The sequence below is a fragment of the Bombina bombina genome, chromosome 5, assembly GCF_027579735.1.
Source record: "Bombina bombina isolate aBomBom1 chromosome 5, aBomBom1.pri, whole genome shotgun sequence".
Lineage (NCBI taxonomy): Eukaryota > Metazoa > Chordata > Amphibia > Anura > Bombinatoridae > Bombina > Bombina bombina.
The window spans coordinates 46,622,161-46,637,102 of NC_069503.1; the positions used below are offsets into that span (position 1 = coordinate 46,622,161).

The 14,942-nt window shown below is 35.4% G+C and overlaps 1 protein-coding gene across 3 annotated transcripts in view; it reads right to left on the bottom strand.

The window, feature by feature from the left end:
• Positions 1–3,953: 3,953 nt before the first annotated feature.
• LOC128659806 (gastrula zinc finger protein XlCGF8.2DB-like) overlaps positions 3,954–14,942 on the bottom strand; it is a 33,759-nt gene continuing 22,770 nt past the window's right edge. Inside the window, exons 1-3 of one of the 3 annotated variants that reach the window (XM_053713378.1) lie at positions 6,987–7,602; positions 6,750–6,856; positions 3,954–6,156 (exon numbers count right to left, since the gene is read on the bottom strand). In XM_053713378.1, the coding sequence (XP_053569353.1) occupies positions 4,995–5,732 (738 nt within the window). In that variant the 5' untranslated portion in view covers positions 5,733–6,156; positions 6,750–6,856; positions 6,987–7,602 and the 3' untranslated portion in view covers positions 3,954–4,994. The other 2 variants (XM_053713377.1, XM_053713379.1) reach the window with 2 other exon arrangements.

Genomic DNA, 14,942 nt, shown 5'->3' on the forward strand with positions numbered 1-14,942 from the left:
ATAACAATACTATTAGACATTAAATAGTGAGTGAGTGAAGTTATTTCTATGTGTTTATTGCATTATTAGTCACTGTACGTCTGTGACACACAGATAATATCTTGGCACACAGCTGATATAACAATACTATTAGACATTAAATAGTGAGTGAGTGAAGTTATTTCTATGTGTTTATTGCATTATTAGTCACTGTAAGTTTGTGACACACAGATAATATCCCAGCACACAGCTGATATAACAATACTATTAGACATTAAATAGTGAGTAAGTGACGTTATTTCTATGTGTTTATTGCATTATTAGTCACTGTACGTCTGTGACACACAGATAATATTCCGGCACACAGCTGATATAACAATACTATTAGACATTAAATAGTGAGTGAGTGAAGTTATTTCTATGTGTTTATTGCATTATTAGACACTGTACGTCTGTGACACACAGATAATATCCCGGCACACAGCTGATATAACAATACTATTAGACATTAAATAGTGAGTGAGTGATGTTATTTCTATGTGTTTATTGCATTATTAGACACTGTACGTCTGTGACACACAGATAATATTCCGGCACACAGCTGATATAACAATACTATTAGACATTAAATAGTGAGTGAGTGAAGTTACCTCTATGTGTTTATTGCATTATTAGTCACTGTACGTCTGTGACACACAGATAATATCCCGGCACACAGCTGATATAACAATACTATTAGACATTAAATAGTGAGTGAGTGAAGTTATTTCTATGTGTTTATTGCATTATTAGACACTGTACGTCTGTGACACACAGATAATATCCCGGCACACAGCTGATATAACAATACTATTAGACATTAAATAGTGAGTGAGTGAAGTTATTTCTATGTGTTTATTGCATTATTAGTCACTGTACGTCTGTGACACACAGATAATATCCCGACACACAGCTGATATAACAATACTATTAGACATTAAATAGTGAGTCAGTGAAGTTATTTCTATGTGTTTATTGCATTATTAGTCACTGTACGTCTGTGACACACAGATAATATCCCGGCAAACAGCTGATATAACAATACTATTAGACATTAAATAGTGAGTGAAGTTATTTCTATGTGTTTATTGCATTATTAGTCACTGTACGTCTGTGACACACAGATAATATCCCGGCACACAGCTGATATAACAATACTATTAGACAATAAATAGTGAGTGAGTGAAGTTATTTCTATGTGTTTATTGCATTATTAGTCACTGTACGTCTGTGACACACAGATAATATCCCGGCATACAGCTGATATAACAATACTATTAGACATTAAATAGTGAGTGAAGTTATTTCTATGTGTTTATTGCATTATTAGTCACTACGTTTGTGACACACAGATAATATCCCGGCATACAGCTGATATAACAATACTATTAGACATTAAATAGTGAGTCAGTGAAGTTATTTCTATGTGTTTATTGCATTATTAGTCACTGTACGTCTGTGACACACAGATAATATCCCAGCAAACAGCTGATATAACAATACTATTAGACATTAAATAGTGCGTGAGGGAAGTTATCTCTAAGTGTTTATTGCATTATTAGTCACTGTACGTCTGTGACACACAGATAATATCCTGGCATACAGCTGATATAACAATACTATTAGACATTAAATAGTGAGTGAAGTTAATTCTATGTGTTTATTGCATTATTAGTCACTGTACGTCTGTGACACACAGATAATATCCCGGTACACAGCTGATATAACAATACTATAAGACATTAAATAGTGAGCGAGTGAAGTTATTTCTATGTGTTTATTGCATTATTAGTCACTGTACGTTTGTGACACACAGATAATATCCCGGCACACAGCTGATATAACAATACTATTAGACATTAAATAGTGAGTCAGTGAAGTTATTTCTATGTGTTTATTGCATTATTAGTCACTGTACATCTGTGACACACAGATAATATCCCAGCATACAGCTGATATAACAATACTATTAGACATTAAATAGTGAGTGAAGTTATTTCTATGTGTTTATTGCATTATTAGTCACTGTACGTCTGTGACACACAGATAATATCCCGGCACACAGCTGATATAACAATACTATTAGACATTAAATAGTGAGTGAAGATATTTCTATGGGTTTATTGCATTATTAGTCACTGTACGTCTGTGACACACAGATAATATCCCGGCACACAGCTGATATAACAATACTATTAGACATTAAATAGTGAGTGAGGGAAGTTATCTCTATGTGTTTATTGCATTATTAGTCACTGTACGTCTGTAACACACAGATAATATCCCGGCACACAGTTAATATAACAATACTATTAGACATTAAATAGTGAGTGAATGAAGTTATTTCTATGTGTTTATTGCATTATTAGTCACTGTACGTCTGTGACACACAGATAATATCCAGGCACACAGCTGATATAACAATACTATTATACATTAAATAGTGAGTGAGTGAAGTTACCTCTATGTGTTTATTGCATTATTAGTCACTGTACGTTTGTGACACACAGATAATATCCCGGCACACAACTGATATAACAATACTATTAGACAATAAATAGTGAGTGAGTGAAGTTATTTCTATGTGTTCATTGCATTATTAGTCACTGTATGTCTGTGACACACAGATAATATCCCGGCACACAGCTGATATAACAATACTATTAGACATTAAATAGTGAGTCAGTGAAGTTATTTATATGTGTTTATTGCATTATTAGTCACTGTACGTCTGTGACACACAGATAATATCCCGGCACACAGCTGATATAACAATACTATTAGACAATGAAAGTATACAGTAAAGTTGTTTTCCTAGGAATAATTAGTCAGTTCATATTACACTCTCCAGGTGTTTACTGTCCCTTTAGTTAGATCTAGCTTTGTGCTATCTTGTTGTGAATCCTTGCGTAATGAAGACAACATTGTGACCAATCTAACAAGATATTGATTACCTAGAATATAATTTGTATTAATTATTTCTGTTATTAATTAAAGGGATATAAAAAATATATTAGATCAGATTATTATTGTACCACTGATTGTATATAACTATGATTTAACTCTTGCAACTAGATTAAACGCATAGTTGAAGTCATCTTTACAGCAGCAATGTACTACTGGGAGCTAGCTGAACATATCTGGTGAGCCAATGACAAGAGTCATGTGTGTAGCCACCAATCATCAGTCAGCTCCCAGTAGTAACTTTCTGCTGCTGGGAATATGTACATATTCTTTTTAGCAAAGAATACCAAGAGAACAAAGTAAATTTGATAACAGAAGTGAAGTTTAAAGTGTCTTAAAAGGACACATTCTATCTGAATAATCAACATTTAATGTCCTATCCCTTTAAGTACGATTTAAGTAACAGAAAATGTCTGTGTATAAAGTCTTGCTGGTGATTAATAATCTGGGTTGGTGTAGGTCGGGGGTTAATTTGATATTGTTTTATGTACTGTTAAAGGGACAGTAAAGTAAATATTAAACTTAAATAGATTGGATAGAACATGATATTTCAAACAACTTTCTAATTTACTTATATTATCCATTGTGCTTAGTCTCTTGGTATCCTTTGTTAAAGAGTACTCCTAGGTTTACTCAGGAGTGTGCACGTGTCTTTAGGCAGCAGAGATTGCAACAACATTTATAGCAATGTTATACATAGTTACAAGCACTGCTGCACAGAGTGTTAAATGCACATCTGTAATCGAATATCAGCCTCTGAGGTTTACTCTTTGACAAAGGATACCAAAAGAACAAAGCAAATTAGATAATAGAAATAAATTAGAAAGTTGGGTAAAATTGATGCTCTATATAAATTATCAGCGTTTAACTTCAACTTCACTGTCAGATTTGGCTTCTGTTTTTGATGATGTTTTCCTTACTATTCTGTGATATTGGGTTTTTAATTATACAAAACACACAAAATTCTGGTCTGGATTACAATCACTTTTTATTTGCATAAAAAAACATTGTATATCATTATATAGTAAACAGCAGCATTACATGATATATGCACACAATGGTATAAATATACCTAACACTTGTGCTCTTGATACAAAGGGATTTATCAGACATATAATGTTACCTTTATATATACAGTATGTGCTATTAACAGTTCTTGTGGCTTCTAACTAACATGAAAACATCTACAGACATAATATCAAGTTACAGAACATGACACACATATTACATACCCAGTATAAATGTAGGTTATAGTAGACATTTAAATTAAACTGATTATGATCACATGACACACATATTACACATACCCAGTATACATGTAGGTTATAGTAGCCATTTAAATTAAACTGATTATGATCATGTATGTACCGGTTACTGATATTGTGTCTCATTAAATAAAATCAGTTTCCCCTCAGTAATTCCTCTGGTATATAACATGTACAATGCTAAGCATCTATTACTATAAGAAAAGGTTTATCCACATGATATGCACATTAAATATATCTCCCAGATGTCAATCATTTGAGACTGATGTTCTTGTTAATATAATTCTCTAACACTCTATTCATATAAAGACTCCTTTATTCTTTAAATATAATTATTTTCTCCCCTATGTAAATCAAACATAAAAACTCCTAACACTGGCATATTAATAAACAACACTGGGGGTGCTTTAGTGTTGAATGGTTGTGTAAACTGGTCAGTATGAGGACAGATCTGTATATTCCTGTGTGCTGTTTGGATTCTATCACATTGGTATGAGAGAAATTGAGGTGCACATATATAGAGGAACAAAGGACAGCAGGAGAGCACTTCCAATCTGGGGCTTTTATAACTGGGATTAGAAAGTATTATTTACAATGGGATCCTTTTTGATGCTTCTATTTAGAGAGTTTGTCCTCTTTAGGATAATTGTAAAAAGGTTTGTACACTGTGTATATAAAGTTTATTTGTGTGTAAATATTTGGTGTTATGTGATACCTGATTTCAATAAAAACCTTTTTTTCCACTTTCTAAACATGTGAAAGGTTTCTTCCCTTGTGAATCCTTTCATGCCTTTTCAGATTACTCTTTTGTGTAAAACATTTCCCACACTCTGTACATATGAAAGGCTTTTCTCCTGTGTGACTCCTTTCATGATTATTCAGATTACTCATATCTATAAAACATTTCCCACACTCTGTACATGTGAAAGGCTTTTCTCCTGTGTGAAATCTTACATGAGTTTTCAGATGACTCCTATGTGTAAAACTTTTTCCACACTCTGTACATGTGAAAGGCTTTTCTCCTGTGTGACTCCTTTCATGATTATTCAGATTACTCATATCTATAAAACATTTTCCACACTCTGTACATGTGAAAGGCATTTCTCCTGTGTGAATCCTTTCATGAGTTTTCAGACAATTTTTATGTGTAAAACATTTCCCACACTCTGTACATGTGAAAGGCTTTTCTCCTGTGTGAATCCTTTCATGACTTTTCAGATTACTCATTTGTGTAAAACTTTTTCCACACTCTGTACATGTGAAAGGCTTTTCTCCTGTGTGAATCCTTTCATGACTTTTCAGAACACTCTTTTGTGTAAAACATTTTCCACACTCTGTACACGTGAAAGGTTTCTCCCCTGTGTGGGTCTTTCCATGAGATATGAGAATTCCCTTTGATGTGAAACATCTCCCACACTCTTTACATGTGAAAGGTTTCTCCCCTGTGTGGGTCTTTTTGCAAAACACTTGAAACATCTCCCACATTCTGTACACGTGTGAGGTTTCACAACTGTGTCGTGTTCAAGGAGATGCAAATTACATGTGAATCTTTTCTCACATTCTGTACATTTGAAAGGTTTCTTATTTGTATGAATCATTTGGCTAGACTTAAGACTGTCCCCTTCTTTTAAATGTTTTGAACACTCAGTAAATGTGTGTGGTTTATCCTCTGGGATAATCATTTCACTAGATAAGTCATAAATGTTGTCCTCTTGTTTGATGACTAAATTACTCTCTGTATATAATGATTGCTGCCCAGTTCCTGACAATTTTTCATCTCCTTTGAATATCTGTTTTGATATCCCCAATGTTTGGGAATAGTCATTAGTGTCTAAGACTTTTGGAGTTTGTGGTATCATTCTAAAGCTTTCTGTAGTGAAGAATGGTTATGAACTATTCAAGTGATTGTCTACATAAAAAGAAAAGGAATAAAGAAAGTTTATTCTTTAAAATGGAATCCATCGTCTTACACAAATCATATTTATTTACACTACATACAATGGCTTCTGTTTTGTGTTTATTTTTAAATTGATTAATCTGTAAATCACAAATTTAAACAAAGAAAAACAAATAATGTAAATATTTCTACATCATAATAAACTAAACCACTGATTACTGATTAAAACAATTTATAGCGCCCCATTAAATAAGGTGCAGGTGGATAATGTTCTCAGCAAGGGAAAAAAAAAGTATCTGTATTCTGGGCAATATAGGTGGCATCTACCATCCTTATTTAACATTGCACAAACAAATGCACATACAGCACTGCCCGGCTCATGCTCAACCAGTAGGGTGAGAATATGATGTATTAATCATCACAGACTAATAATTAGTGTGAGATGTTTTGAAAGGCTAAAGGAGCAGTGATCTTATGATACTTCTTAGCTTGCGGTTGCAGTTGTTTAATTTTATATAATCAGCCAAAAATGTATTAGTTTAATAATACTCACTGAGAAATTAAGCACACAAATCAGTGGCGGTTCTGAGGTGGGGAACACTTACTGGTGGAGTTCTGGGTGTTCCACATATGGGAACAAGGTAGGCGTAAGTGTAGTTATGGGTGTTCCATGAGTTGGGTCAGGGTAGGGGAAGGTAGAGTTGCAGGTGATCTGAGAGAAGGTTTTGACACAAATGTTCTTGAAAAGTGCAGATATAAATATAATAGGTTATATTTGTTTATTGATTGATCTATTCTATATTCCCAGTAATTAAAGTCAGCATAATATCTATTTTACTCACCTAACACATATGAGTTCATGCTGATTACAGGCTCCAATATCTGTGCTCAGGAAGAAGGTTCCCTTATTCACTCCAGTTACATCAATACCTGATATCTCTCAATGCTCTGGCTGTGTCTGTAAAAAGTATATTAAATGGTTTAGACAGATAATAATAAATAATGGTTCTGATTAACTGTACGTATGGTATAATTAAAGGCACACATAACAATTCATGTGATTCAGATTACCTGTTTAGGTTATTACATATGTGCTATTGATTCAGCACAAGCATTTAGTACAGTTAGCTCTGTGGGAGTTACAGTTGCACCTTAAATACTTATCTTTCCAGAAATTTACAAGTACAGTATAAGCTCAGGAGTAGACAATCTATTAATGAGTGGGACAATCATTTTTTCTATTATTTATATCAAAGAGTAGCACTTACACAAATGTTAAATAAGAGTTGTTTATATGTAATTTAAATCTAATACTACGGTATTGATATTGTACTTTCTACAGATCCTCACTGTCAGAAATTTTGTATTTACTAAAGAGATCATTTATATGAACCGGGAAATAGAAAAAAACATTGATTGGACACCCAGTACACTTCTTTATCCTTAGGCCTTTTTATAAGAGGCTCCCGGAGCCTCAACAGAAACAACAGCATGAAAGAGGACATATGGCATCCTTTTGAAAAATAGATTACAGGAAAGGCATTGATTTATGAATCCCAGACATAATTTATCTGAACCGGGAAATAGAAAAAAACATTGATTGGACACCCAGTACACTTCTTTATCCTTAGGCCTTTTTATAAGAGGCTCCCGGAGCCTCAACAGAAACAACAGCATGAAAGAGGACATATGGCATCCTTTTGAAAAATAGATTACAGGAAAGGCATTGATTTATGAATCCCAGAGATAATTTATCTGAACCGGGAAATAGAAAAAAACATTATTGATTGGACACCCAGTACACTTCTTTATCCTTAGGCCTTTTTATAAGAGGCTCCCGGAGCCTCAACAGAAAAAACATCATGAAATAGGACATATGGCATCCTTTTGAATAATAGATTACAGGAAGGGCATTGATTTTAGAAACCCAGAGATAATTAGTTGCAACCGGGAAATAGAAAAAAACATTGATTAGACACCCAGTACACTTATTTATCCTTAGGCCTTTTTATAAGAGGGTCCCGGAGCCTCAACCGAAACAACAGCATAAAAGAGGACATATGGCATCCTTTTGAATAATAGATTACAGGAAAGGCATTGATTTTAGAAACACAGAGATAATTAGTTGCAACCGGGAAATCTAAAAAAAAATTGAATAGACACCCAGTACACTTCTTTATCCATAAGCCTTTTTAGCAGAGGCTCCAGGACCCTCAACAAAAACAAGAGCAGGGAGCTGGGCATAGGAGTACAAGGGAGTGTGACAATAATAATGTGAAGGGGAAGATTGCGGAGTTGTGGCATTTTAATTTTGTTATCGTGGGAAGTACTTGCAATGACCTTGCTCTGGTGAATCCATATTGCAAATGTCTTTTTTAAGGCACTGTTTGTCTATTTTTTGAATATCAGCATTTGGTAAATGAAGCGCAACTTAAGGCTGGTGAGAACCGACCTTTCTTCTGGCTGTTTGCAAATGTTGTGGCTCTGGACAAACATGTGAATAAGGGGCCATCTGCCATATTCTGCATGCAACCCCTTTGATGATTGACGATAAACATGTGTCACCTGTAAACAGAGCTTGTTACTTCTGTCTAAATCATCTTCCTGGTATGGACAGGCCACTGTTTCCCACAGCAAGTCCGAAGCTTGAACTACAAGATTGTCTTGAGTATGGTACGAAACCAAAGTTTATTACATTCTGTACTATCACCACAAAAGTTGAACTTCTTGAAGCAAGGAAAATGCCAGCAATTTCCTGTGCTTATGGATGACAAGGACGTCCTGTCCTGTGGTGCACAGAGATGGAGAGGCTTTTGGGCCTCCCTGTACACTACCCAGATGTCTCCAACATCACCAGAAACACAAGACAGCGACTCTTGGGAAGTCCCTGGAGTGTTTTCCGGTAGCCATCTCTTTGCGCCCCGAAAGGAATACTTTATCAGTGTTTTTGTATACATCTGACAACAGCTTTGGAGAATGTGGTGACGCACATGTTATTTACTGTTGTTCCATCTGTGGCAATATCAATTGGCATTAAAAAGGTAAGATTTGGAGACTGGTGACGGACATTTTATGCACGCTGTGGCAATTGCAATTTGCATTGAAAAGAATCTGCTAACAACCACTTCCTAGGACCACGCCTGACTCCTGAAGTCATGCTTCAGTTAGTAACTCAAGTTAAATTAAATTATTTTTTTTTAATTATTATGCTCAGCAGATTCAAAACATACCATTCTTCTAGTCATATCACATGACATGTCAAAATGCTGCATGGAAAATGTCAGTGTGCAAAGTCATAATCTTAGTGAACCTATAAGTGCATTAAATTTTCTAAAATAAACAAAAATACCGAGAAAAAAAAAAAAAAAAAAAGAAAGAGGACATATGGCATCCTTTTGAACAATAGATTACATTTAAGGCATTGATTTGAGAAACCCAGAGATAATTTGTTGCAACCGGAAAATCTAAAAAAAAACATTGATTAGACACCCAGTACACATATTTATCCTTAGGCCTTTTTATAAGAGATTCCCGGAGCCTCAACAAAACCAGCAGCAGGAAAGAGGACATATGGCATCCTTTTGAAAAATAGATTACAGGAAAGGCATTGATTTTAGAAACTTGGGGATAATTTGTTTCAACCGGGAAATCTAAAAAAACATTGATTAGACACCCAGTACACATATTTATCCTTAGGCCTTTTTAGCAGGAGGCTCCAGGACCCTCAACAAAACCAGCAGCAGGAAAGAGGACATATGGCATCCTTTTGAAAAATAGATTACAGGAAAGGCATTTGATTTTAGAAACCCGGGGAATAATTTGTTTCAACCGGGAAATCTAAAAAAACATTGATTAGACACCCAGTACACATATTTATCCTTAGGCCTTTTTAGCAGAGGCTCCAGGACCGCTCACAAAACCAGCAGCAGGAAAGAGGACATATGGCATCCTTTTGAAAAATAGATTACAGGAAAGGCATTGATTTTAGAAACCCGGGGATAATTTGTTTCAACCGGGAAATCTAAAAAAACATTGATTAGACACCCAGTACACATATTTATCCTTAGGCCTTTTTAGCAGAGGCTCCAGGACCCTCAACAGAAACAACAGCATGAAAGAGGACATATGGGCATCCTTGTGAACAATTGATTACAGTTAAGGGCATTGATTTTAGAATCCCAGAGATCATTTATATGAACCAGGAAATAGAAAAAAAAACATTGATTGGACACCCAGTACACTTCTTTATCATTAGGCCTTTTATAAGAGGCTCCCGGAGCCTCAACAGAAACAACAGCATGAAAGAGAACATATGGCATCCTTTTGAATAATAGATTACAGGAAAGGCATTGATTTTAGAAACACAGAGATAATTAGTTGCAACCGGGAAATCTAAAAGAACATTGATTAGACACCCAGTACACTTATTTATCCTTAGGCCTTTTTAGCAGAGGCTCCAGGACCCTCAACAAAACCAGCAACAGGAAAGAGGACATATGGCATCCTTTTGAAAATTAGATTACAGGAAAGGCATTGATTTTAGAACCCGAGATAATTTGTTGCAACCGGGAATTTTGAATCAAACAAATGATTCGATGGACACCCAGTACACTTCTTTCTCCTTAGGCCTTTTTATAAGAGGGTCCTGGACCCTCAAACAAAATACCAGCAGGGGAAAGAGAACATATGGCATCCTTTTGAACAATAGAGTACTGGTACGTGCATTGATTTTAGAAACCGCACAGATAATTGTTTGGAAAAGTGAAATTGCCCCAAAAACCATGCTTGGACACCCACTCCAGGTCGTTCTCCTTCAGCCTTTTTATAAGAGGGGTCCAGCACCCTCAACAGAAACAACTGCAGGAAACACCACCACATATGCCATCCTTTTGCACAAGCGAGTACAGGTATGGCATCCATTTTAAAAACCCGAGATAATTGAGAGGAACCGGGAACATTTTCTAAAAATTTACCCATTACAGGTCGTTCTCCTTCAGCCTTTTTATACCATGGGCCACGACCCGCAACAGGCACAACAGCATGAAACACCACATATGCCACCCTTTTGCACAAGTAGAGTACAGGTATGGCATAGATGGAACACGGAGATAATTTAGGAGGCAACCAAGAGACGGATAAAGGATGCTTGGTCGGTCCTCCTCCTTCAAATTTGTAGGCCATTTGCGTTCAATATTAATGGTCCACCAGATATGAGTGGTGTGCTAAGTTGTACTATTCGTAACAGTTTAATCACTGTTATGTGCCTTATTTTTTTTATTTGAGTTTGTAACCCCACAGAGCAGCAGCAGAGGCCAGAAAAATTAGGAATGTACAAATACCTGGAAAAATGTGGGTATTGTTGTAGCAACTGCTGTAGCAGCGGCCAGAAAATTTGATGTTTGTAAAACAATTTATAAAGTGCCCTAAAAGCTTGTGGCTTGAACACTAGTTGTTGGCGGATAAGTCAAGCAAGTTCCTCCGGCTTTATGACAAAAAAAAAAAGGGCAGCCTGTGTACCAGTTGTAGCCCAAGCCAGCTCATCTCATCATCAGGCCTTTTTTAATCAAATGTATCGCCCAATGTCAGTCCCTTCGGGATCCAGCCCTCATTCATTTTTATAAAAGTGAGATATTCAAGGCTTTTTTGACCTAGGTGACTTCTCTTCTCAGTGACAAAACCTCCTGCTGCACTGAAAGTCCTTTCGGACAGGACACTTGAAGCGGGGCAGGCCAGAAGTTTCCATTGCAAATTGGGATAGCTCAGGCCACAAGTCCAGCCTGCACACCCAGTAGTCAAGGTGAGAAGAATTTACTATCAAAGATCTGATTAGATGTCAAAATACGGGGATATTCTACCTATGGAATGCTCATGTGGGCTCCAATACATCGGCCAAACCTCTAGAAGCTCAGAGATAGGCTCAGAGAGCACATACTGTTGATCGAAAAAACAAAAAAGAAACAACACTTTATAAACATTTTGCCACGAAGCACAATGGTAGAAATACAAGACATGAAATTTATAGGTATACAAAAGTTGCCAAGAACATGGAGAGGGGGTAATTTTGAAAAGAGCCTCTTGAAAGCAGAATCCAAATGGATCTTCTTATTAGACTGCTTACACCCGAAAGGGGTCTGAATAATAGGGAGGATCTTACCTACCTCTTCAATTTATGATATGTATCTGCCAATGGTCCTCATACCTCTTCACTTTATGATATGTATCTGCCAATGTCCTCATAGGACAGTATAAAATTCCTCTCCAAAGACTTTTTAAAAAAACAAAAAAACCTTTGAATCATCTGGGCTATTGAACAACTAGTCCTATATAAATACACAAGCTAGACTTATAAGATAGTGCTGTATCATTTAGAATTCTATAACCCACGCTCGTTTTAAAGCTTCTGTGTTATTACACAATTAGCCTTATATAAAGACCTAAATTTATAGAAGGTCCGGTATCGTATATATCCAATCCAAAGTCTCATTATATAGGCATTGTAGCCCTCCACCCAAATATATAGAAGTTCATCCATTTTTACTCATTAATTGCGTATCAATTTTTGTCTGCTTAAGGTTACCCTTCACCCTACCACATATTTGTTTACCATCTTCTGTTTGATCTTCTGATCACCATTAAAATCTAAGCTCCACAATACTATATAATTGTGGGTTAGAATGATTTAAAAGTAGGTTTTGCAGATTCAATCTTCAAAGCAATTAGTGTGGACATCTATACAGTTATCCTATTAACATAAGAAGAAGGCTTTTTCCTCTATTTTCCTCTATTGTTTTAGTTCTCAACTATTAAACAGCAAATGTAGACTGTTTCCTATTTATATACCCTTTTATATATATACCCTTAATTACATTCATGAGCATACACTTGAATGTTTCTTTCTCTGACATAGAAATTTATACACTGGACTTGTCCAGCTTTCACTAGTTTCCTTATTCAATTACTATGATGGCGTTGTAATCTAATATATTTATGCGACCAGAATCAGGTACATATCCCTTTTATTTCTCGCTAAATATGAGATACCATGTCCTGGTTTTATCTATATCTTTATATACATATAACTAATTTTACATATCAGATAGATGGACAACTAAGTCCAAATTGTTTCTATTGGGACTTTGTATTCTCTATGCTCAAATTTTGGAGCAAACGAGATATATATATATATATATATATATATATATATATATATATAAATACATTCTAGGACTTTTTTAATAACTAAGCAGTTTGCCCTCTGTAAATAATTCATCACAGGTTAATTTCTTCCTCCTCTCACTATGATTCTGATCTTTTATAAAATAAATTAAAATAACTTTATTTCTTATAAATATGCGAGATCTTACCATCTGAGCATGGCTCAATGACATTGAAGGATCCATAAAAGTATATACAACTTCTCTTCTCTTTATGAAATTTCAAACATATCTCAAAATATTTTAACAATATGTTAACACATATTATAATATTTAAGATCACTTAATCCACTACCAGTGTATCTTAAACACACTTTGACAATATGTTAACACATATTATAATATTTGAGATCATTCAATCCATCTACTAGTATAATGATGGATATATAAAATATGGCTATAGAAAGAAAATATTATCTGACCCCTTTGGACTTAAGAGAAATAGATAACAAAACCGTTATTTAATTTCCAAAAATACTTGCCGTTATTGTTTTTATTGTTGCCTTTGTCCCACTGACATAAAATATGTGTTAGTTTTTTGTAAATCTCAATGTTTGTGATTACATAGCCTTTATCTATCGTTATAACGTTTGGGGGCCAATAGTGCCTTGACACTTATCCCCTTTATTGACACATTGGTGGGCATTGTTCTGACATCTTTATCCCCAGGGCTCTCTAAGGATTTAATATACTAGATGGGAGGCGTAACTGACAGCCGCATATATTAGCATTGTACAGCATGCTAATGTTGCTAGCGGCTTGTCTATGTAATATCGCCGGACCGGAAGTGACGTCAACGGTTACGTCACTACCGGGTAGCTCCGATATTGGGCTTGAAACTGGTAAGCCAAAACAAAGATACCGGCAATTGAGAAAGAAACAACTGGATAAATCTAAGGCCATATACATGCCTTTTGAATGACCTATATATTTAGATATGTATAAAATTAATCTGGGAAAATGTATATACTTCCGGTTTGCCATATGGGGGAATCTTTTAGATGTTACACATGAAGTGATGCTACACTTTATGGGGGAATCTTTTAGATGTTACACAGGAAGTGGAGGGGAATCTTTTAGATGTTACACAGGAAGTGATACTACACTTTATGGGGGAATCTTTTAGATGTTACACAGGAAGTGGAGGGGAATCTTTTAGATGTTACACAGGAAGTGATGCTACACTTTATGGGGGAATCTTTTAGATGTTACACAGGAAGTGGAGGGGAATCTTTTAGATGTTACACAGGAAGTGATGCTACACTTTATGGGGGAATCTTTTAGATGTTACACAGGAAGTGGAGGAATTTGGCGCCCAAACAATACAATTAATCAATTAAACTACCATATAGGCTACTTCTAAACTGTATATAAGGCCAGCTGCCATTACCAATATTCTAGTCTTGAGAAAGGCCCTTTTTTGAGGGCAGAAACGCGTTGACATATTGGTAAGCATTACTTTAATCTTTACTTCATTCTCATATTGGATACACTATGTTGTGAATTTCTTTTTTTACAGGGACACTTTTTAGGATACCATAGGAGCAGCTGACAGGTGCTAGGATCCAATTAGCTACTTCAGCA